This window comes from Schistocerca piceifrons, chromosome 3, assembly GCF_021461385.2.
Source record: "Schistocerca piceifrons isolate TAMUIC-IGC-003096 chromosome 3, iqSchPice1.1, whole genome shotgun sequence".
Taxonomy (NCBI): domain Eukaryota; kingdom Metazoa; phylum Arthropoda; class Insecta; order Orthoptera; family Acrididae; genus Schistocerca; species Schistocerca piceifrons.
The window spans coordinates 915,250,678-915,259,422 of NC_060140.1; the positions used below are offsets into that span (position 1 = coordinate 915,250,678).

Sequence of the window (8,745 nt, forward strand, 5' to 3'; positions counted from 1 at the left end):
CTGATTTACGCAGGCCCAGGTCGTCTTTAACGGATCCCACCAGTGATGAAATTTTGGAACGAGGGTGAAAGATGACTCCCACTAGATACATTCGCAACTTTCTGCCTATCTGCGAAGAAACATTCCCAATAAATGGTACATAAGCAGTCGACCTGAAGGCCTCTTCGTCTTCCTTGTTCCGTCAATTGTAGGTCTGCGTCACTCTGTTCACTTGCCTAGGTGAAAAGCCATTCTTCAGAAATTCTTTTTGAAGGTGTTCCAGTTCCGCTTGAAGACTGTCGGCGTCAGAGATGGTATAGGAACGGTGGATCAAGGTTTTGAGAACGCCCATTGTTTGTACTGGATGGTGGCAACTAGTAGTTTGTAGATACAGGTCTGTATGAGTGGGCTTTCTGTACACCGAGTGACCAAGTGTGCCATCACTCTTCCGTCGCACCAAGACGTCTACAAATGGCAGACAACCATCTTTCTCTATCTCCATTGTAAACTTTATGTTTTCATGTATAGAGTTCATGTGACGTAAAAATTCTTGGAGACGGCCCAGACCATCAGGCCACACTATAAAAGTGTCGTCAACGTATCGCCAAAACACTGTCGGTCTTAAAGTGGGAGAATCGAGTGCTCTCTCCTCAAAATCTTCCATAAAAAGATTAGCCACCAGGGGAAACAAAGCACTCCCCATGGCGACACCGTCAGATTGTTCGTAAAATTCATTGTTAAATATAAAATACGTAGAGGAGAGAGTGTGCTCAGACAACGCTGTAATGTCTTCACCAAACATATTGCCAATGAGGTGTAGTGAGTCTACCAGAGGCACCTCTGTGAAAAGTGAAATCACATCAAGACTGACCAATAAGTCGTTACTTTGCAGTTGTAGTGACTGAAGTCGGCCGATAAAATCACCAGAATTCTTAATGTGATGTGCACACTTGCCTATCATTGGTTTGAGCAAACATGCCAAGAATTCTGCTAGGTCGTAGGTGGCTGGTCCCATGTTACTCACAATTGGACGTAATGGCACATTTTCCTTGTGGATCTTAGGCAGTCCACATAGTTTAGGTGGAACTGAACTGTTTGGTTTCAGTCTCTTGATGACCCCCTTCGGTAGAGAACTATTTGACAAACGATCCGCTGTTTTTCGCTCCACTTGGCTCGTGGGATCCTTATCGATTTTGCGATACGTTGAGTAACCTCAGTATGGCTTTAAATAGCGGAGCTCAGCACGTACTCGCCAGTACTACTACAGTGGCACTCACCTGAAGATGGCCAGAAGACTGTGCCGAAATATCGTGGCAGGACGTTACTGATATCCGGCAGTTCTCCCGTGTTTTTATGGAACAATCAGTAGGCAGAGAAAGCTTTAAACATCATTACACATATATCCAGCAACGTTATTTGTCATCTATTTGTACGTATACAAAATTCATATAGTGGTATTTCATTAAAAATGAAAATAGCTTCATAAACTGTGTTGCACCTTATTGAAATCCGTCAGGCTGTACTGCCGCGACATAATACGAAATTGTTAAGGAAACTACAAACGCTTCAGCCTCATTGCAATGTTGTTCCCCAGGGCGCATGCAATTTGCGATGGCGGTGATTATGCTGGATGCTGGATATCCTCCCACCAGTTATCGAACAAGGTTCTATATGATTTATCGGCTCTTGCATCAGGTGGTCAGTGTGTACAGGTCACAAGACGCCTGGAGTGGATCACGGTGGTATTCAACCTGAGATTCTTGTTTATCGGCTTGTGTGAGTTGGTTTTCTGCAACACCTAATATCGCAGAGGGCTGCAGGTCCAGCTGCAGTCGTACCCTTGCTTAACTTACCTGCGAAAACCAAATTCGTTGATGTGGGTTTCCGTAAAACTCGCAGCAAGTGAGATTTTAATATAAAATAAACTTCATTGTATGTTGTAGAAAGCATGTGATAAGTTTAGACACACACAGTGAAAATTTTATGTAACAGCTAATAGGTAAAATATCGTTTCTATCACTGAAGGTCTCTTCATTCATTGCAATAGGGTGCTGTTCCGATTACTGCCCCATTAACGATCATATACAACCGTTCGCTCGACGAAAGGTCCGTACTCAAAGACTGGAACGCTCCACGGGTCACATCAATTTTCAAGAAAGGTAGTTGGAGTAATCCACAAAATTACAGGCCCATATCGTTAACGTCGATATGCCGCAGGATTTTGGAACATATATTGTGTTCGAACATTATGAATTACCTCGAAGAAAACGGCCTATTTACACACAGTCAACATGGGTTTAGATAACATCGTTCCTGTGAAACACAACTAGCTCTTTATTCGGATGAAGTGTGGAGTGCTATTAACAAGGGATTTCAGATCGATTCCGTATTTATGGATTTCCGGAAGGCTTTTGACACTGTAGCACACAAGCGGCTCGTAGTGAAATTGGGCGCTTATGGAATATCGTCTCAGTTATGTGACTGGATTTGTGATTTCCTGTCAGAGAGCTCACAGCTCGTAGTAACTGACGGAAAGTCATCTATTAAAACAGAAGTGATTTCTGACCTTCCCCAAGGTAGTGTTATAGACCCTTTGCTGTTCCTTATCTATATAAACGATTTGGGAGACAATGTGAGCACCCGTCTTCGGTTGCTGGTAGATGAGTAATAAGGTCATCAGAAGTTCAAAACAAACTGAAAAACGATTTATAAAAGATATCTGAAGGGTGCGAAAATTGGCAGTTGACCCTAAGTAACGAAAAGTGTGAGGTCATCCACATGAGTGCTAAAAGGAACTCGTTAAACTTCGCTTACACGATAAATCAGTGTAATCTAAAAGCCGCAAATTCAACTAAATACCTAGGTATTACATTTACTAACAAATTAAATTGGAAGGAACACGTAGATAATGTTGTGGGTAAGGGTAACCAAAGACTACCTTTTATTGGCAGGACACTTAGAATATGTAGCAGACCTTTTAAAGAGACTGTCTGCACTACGATTGTTCGCCCTCTTTTAGAGTACTGCTGCGCGGTGTGGTATACTTACCGGATAGGACTGACGGATTACATCGAAAAAGTTCAAAGAAAGGCAGCAAGTTTTGTATTATCGCGAAATATGAGAGAGAGTGTCACAGAAATGATAAAGGAGTTGGGCTGGACATCATTAAAAGAAAGGCCTTTTTCGTTGCGACGGACTCTTCTCACGAAATTCCAATCACCAACTTTCTCCTCCGAATGCAAAAATATTTTGTTCACACTGACCTACATAGGAAGGAACGATCGCCTCGATGAAATAAGGGAAATCATAGCTCGTATGGAAAGATATTAGGTGTTCATTCTTCCCGCGCGCTTTACGAGATTCGAATAATAGCGAATTGTGAAGGTGGTTCGATGAACCGTCTGCCAGGCACTTAAATGTGATTTACAGAGTATCCATGTAGATGTAGATGTAGATTTGATTCAGTTCAGGTAGCTATGGTGTTATTACAGGCTACATAGGGGAAACTGCAAACGGAATTTCTTACTGACTTATGGACGAAATCCGAAACGATACCAAATATTACATTAAGCTATACGACATGCCTTATGAAGTACGTCAACATTAGCGAATGCTCTATTTTGCATAACTTATTATTTTGTTTGTAGAATTTTCACATCGACATAATTTCGTTTTCATTGGTCGAGCACAACTAGATGTTGTATACTGACCATTTTCTTTCATGATGATGATGATGATGATGATGATGATGATGACCTGCACCGCCGTACTAGGCAAGGTCCAAGTGGAGATGGTTTGCTATTGCCGTAATGGGGATGAATCACGAAAATGATGATGAAGGGCACACAAAATCCAGTCCCCTGCCGGGAATCAACCCGGGCCCCTATCGTAGCAGGCGGTAACGCTACTGCTACGCTACGGAGGCGGACTGCATTCTTTCATACGTACTTAAATATTAAGAGGTTCTCACATTGAAACCCGTGGTCCAGGGGTAGCGTCTTTGATTTATAATGAAAACGTCTTCGGTCCCGGGTTCGATCCCCGCCACTGCCTAAATTATTGATAAATAATCAGCATTGGCGGCCGAAGACATCCGGCATAAGAAGTCAGCCCCATTCTGCCAACGTCCTTGTCAAAGAGGGCGGAGGAGCGGATAGAGGTTCAGGGCACTCTCTTGTCCTAAAGGCGGAAGAATCAGCAATGATCAACGACATGAGGATGCAGAAGGCAATAGAAACCACTGCATTAAAGACACATAACGTGTATCCACAGGACATGTGGCCTGTAATTGAAGAAGTGTCATGATGATCTCTCCATTGGCAAAAGATTCCGGAATTGTCCCCCATTCGGATCTCCGGGAGGGGACTGCCAAGGGGGAGGTTACCATGAGAAAAAGATTGAATAATCAACGAAAGGATAACGTTCTACGAGTCGGGGCGTGGAATGTCAGAAGCTTGAACGTGGTAGGGAAACTAGAAAATCTGAAAAGGGAAATGCAAAGGCTCAATCTAGATATAGTAGGGGTCAGTGAAGTGAAGTGGAAGGAAGACAAGGATTTCTGCTCAGATGAGTATCGGGTAATATCAACAGCAGCAGAAAATGGTATAACAGGTGTAGGAGTCGTTATGAATAGGAAGGTAGGGCAGAGGGTGTGTTACTGTGAACAGTTCAATGACCGGGTTGTTCTAATCAGAATCGACAGCAGACCAACACCGACAACGATAGTTCAGGTATACATACCGACGTCGCAAGCTGAAGACGAACAGATAGAGAAAGTGTATGAGGATATTGAAAGGGTAATGCAGTATGTAAAGGGGGACGAAAATCTAATAGCCATGGGCGACTGGAATGCAGTTGTAGGGGAAGGAGTAGAAGAAAAGGTTACAGGAGAATATGGGCTTGGGACAGGGAATGAAAGAGGAGAAAGTTTCAGCTAGTAATAGCGAATACCCTGTTCAAGAATCACAAGAGGAGGGGGTATGGCCGGCCGAAGTGGCCGTGCGGTTAAAGGCGCTGCAGTCTGGAACCGCAAGACCGCTACGGTCGCAGGTTCGAATCCTGCCTTGGGCATGGATGTTTGTGATGTCTTTAGGTTAGTTAGGTTTCAGTAGTTCTAAGTTCTAGGGGACTAATGACCTCAGCAGTTGAGTCCCATAGTGCTCCGAGCCATTTGAACCATTTTTTTGAGGAGGGGGTATACTTGCAAAAGGCCGGGAGATACGGGAAGATTTCAATTAGATTACATCATGGTCAGACAGAGATTCCGAAATCAGATACTGGATTGTAAGGCTACCCAGGAGCAGATTTAGACTCAGATCACAATATAGTAGTGATGAAGAGTAGGCTGAAGTTCAAGACATTAGTCAGGAAGAATCAATACGCAAAGAAGTGGGATACGGAAGTACTAAGGAATGACGAGATAAGTTTGAAGTTCTCTAACGCTATAGATACAGCAATAAGGAATAGCGCAGTAGGCAGTACAGTTGAAGAGGAATGGACATCTCTGAAAAGGGCCATCACAGAAATTGGGAAGGAAAACATAGGTACAAAGAAGGTAGCTGCGAAGAAACCATGGGTAACAGAAGAAATACTTCAGTTGATTGATGAAAAGAGGAAGTACAAACATGTTCCGGGAAAATCAGGAATACAGAAATACAAGTCGCTGAGGAATGAAATAAATAGGAAGTGCAGGGAAGCTAAGACGAAATGGCTGCAGGAAAAATGTGAAGACATCGAAAAAGATATGGTTGTCGGAAGGACAGGCTCAGCACACAGGAAAGTCAAAACAACCTTTGGTGACATTAAAAGCAACGGTGGTAACATTAAGAGTGCAACGAGAATTCCACTGCTAAATGCAGAGCAGATAGGTGGAAAGAATACATTGAAAGCCTCTATGATGGTGAAGATTTGTCTGATGTGATAGAAGAAGAAACAGGAGTCGATTTAGAAGAGATAGGGGATCCTGTATTGGAATCGGAATTTAAAAGAGCTTTGGAGGACTTAAGGTCAAATAAGGCAGAAGGGATAGATAACATTCCATCAGAATTTCTAAAATAATTGGGGGAAGTGACAACAAAACGACTATTCACGTTGGTGTGTAGAATATATGAGTCCGGCGACATACCATCTGACTTTCGGAAAAGCATCATCCACACAATTCAGAAGACCTCAAGAGCTGACAAGTGCGAGAATTATCGCACAATCAGCTTAACAGCTCATGCATCGAAGCTGCTTACAAGAATAACATACAGAAGAATGGAAAAGGAAATTGAAAATGCGCTAGGTGACGATCAGTTTGGCTTTAGGAAAAGTAAAGGGACGAGAGAGGCAATTCTGACGTTACGGCTAATAATGGAAGCAAGGCTAAAGAAAAATCAAAACACTTTCAAAGGATTTGTCGACCTGGAAAAAGCGTTCGACAATATAAAATGGTGCAAGCTGTTCGAGATTCTGAAAAAAAGTAGGGGTAAGCTATAGGGAGAGACGGGTCATATACAATATGTACAACAACCAAGAGGGAATAATAAGAGTGGACGATCAAGAACGAAGTGTAAGACAAGGCTATAGCCTTTCGCCCCTTTTCTTCAATCTGTACATGGAGGAAGCAATGATGGAAATAAAAGAAATGTTCAGGAGAGGAATTAAAATACAAGGTGAAAGGATACCAATGATACGATTCGCTGATGACATTGCTATCCTGAGTGAAAGTGAAAAAGAATTACATGATCTGCTGAACGGAATGAACAGTCTAATGAGTACACAGTATGGTTTGAGAGTACATCGGAGAAAGACGAAGGAAATGAGAAGTAGTAGAAATGAGAACAGCGAGAAACTTAACATCAGGATTGATGGTCACGAAGTAAATGAAGTTAAGGAATTCTGCTACCTAGGCAGTAAAATAACCAATGACGGACGGAGCAAGGAGGACATCAAAAGCAGACTCGCTATGGCAGAAAAGGCATTTCTGGCCAAGAGAAGTCTACTAATATCAAATACCGGCCTTAATTTGAGGTAGAAATTTCTGAGGATGTACGTCTGGAGTACGGCATTGTATGGTAGTGAAACATGGACTGTGGGAAAACCGGAACAGAAGAGAATCGAAGCATTTGAGATGTGGTGCTATAGACAAATTTTGAAAATTAGGTGACTGATAAGGTAAGGAATGAGGAGGTTCTATGCAGAATCGGAGAGGAAAGGAATATGTGGAAAACACTGATAAGGAGAAGGGACAGGATGACGGGACATCTGCAAAGACATGAGGGAATGACTACCATGGTACTAGAGGGAGCTGTAGAGGGCAAAAACTGTAGAGGAAGACAGAGATTGGAATACGTCAAGCAAATAATTGAGGACGTAGGTTGCAAGTGCTACTCTGAGATGAGGAGGTTAGCACAGGAAAGGAATTCGTGGCGGACCGCATCAAACCAGTCAGCAGACTGATGAGAAAAAAAAAATGCCAGACTACACATCACCGTCACACATCGTCCTCTACACCTCCATGCTTCCGTATTAGTCCAGCAAATATCACACTTATATCAGAACGTCAGCAGAGATACGTAGAACATAGGGTGTATTGAAACCCTGTCCGTTCAGGAGAACCTCTAGGTCAGTGCAGCGTGCGGAACAAATCCGCCGGGCACGAGACAACGCCCAGCACGGGACCTCACGCAAGGCCACGGCGTGAGAAGCGATACTTTCACGTCAGGTGACGCGCGCTGGTCCGGCCGTGTATAAAAGCCGTGCCCAACACAGCAGAGGCACATTTCGGCAGCAGCAGTAGCAGCAGCAACAACTCACCCAGCCATGAACACCCTGGTACGTACTGCTACCGCTGTGTGTAGACCGTTATAACTCACTGCATCAACGAACTGGGTACCTTCGTACGGAGGACTTCTGATTTAGGGAATTAACTGAGTAGTAAAGCACTGCCTAACGATACTTTTACCAATTTCAGATCGTCCTGAGCGCCATCCTGGCCGTCGCCGTGGCTAAGCCCGGCTACCTGGGTGCAGCCCCCGCCGCAGTCGTCGCCCCCGCGGCGTACGCCGCCCCCGCGGTGGTGGCCGCCCCCGTGCACGCCGGCTACGCCGCCTACGGCCCCGCCCCCGTCGCCGTGCGCTCCGACGGCTACCTGGCTGACACCCCTGACGTCGCCGTCACCAAAGCCGCCCACCTGACCGCCGTCGCCCAGACGCAGGCCCGTGACGCCGTCGTCAACGGCGCCGCCGCCCTGGCAGCCCACGCCGCCCACGCCTACGCCGCCCACGCTTACGCCGCCCCCGCTGTAGCGTACGCAGCTCCCGCTCCCGTGGCTTACGCCGCCCCCGCTGCCTACGCCGCCCCCGCTGCCTACGCCGCCCCCGCTGCCTACGCCGCCCCTGGCGCTCTCGCCGCTGCTGCCCACCTCCACGCTAAGGCTGCTCTGCTGGGCTGAAATGTCATCCTGCACAACGTTCCTTTGTGAATAATGTATATATTATACTATATTAATAATAAACTATGGCAATGAAACTGTCTTGTGTTGTACTTTCTATTTTTCTACACTGCCTCTTTCACTTTCACAATCGCCTTCAGTTGCCATAGAGACACAATATGGCATGTCTACTACTCCAGATTTGAAAAAAAAAAAAAAAAAAAGAAAATGCTTCAAACTGAGACAGGGCTACGCCGTATATTCTTCGTTGGATACTGAAACGACGAAGCACGTAGGAAGCTAAACAAGAAAGATAGCGGTACATTACTCGAATGTAATGCGGATAATGTGTC

At 44.9% G+C, this 8,745-nt stretch overlaps 1 protein-coding gene across 1 annotated transcript; it reads left to right on the forward strand.

The window, feature by feature from the left end:
* Nucleotides 1-7,703: 7,703 nt before the first annotated feature.
* On the forward strand, nucleotides 7,704-8,490 carry LOC124789153 (cuticle protein 16.5-like). The gene is made up of 2 exons (XM_047256448.1): nucleotides 7,704-7,794; nucleotides 7,934-8,490. Exons 1-2 carry the CDS (start codon nucleotides 7,783-7,785, stop codon nucleotides 8,411-8,413), a joined length of 492 nt encoding a protein of 163 aa, XP_047112404.1. The 5' UTR covers nucleotides 7,704-7,782; the 3' UTR covers nucleotides 8,414-8,490.
* The last annotated feature ends 255 nt before the right edge of the window (nucleotides 8,491-8,745 follow it).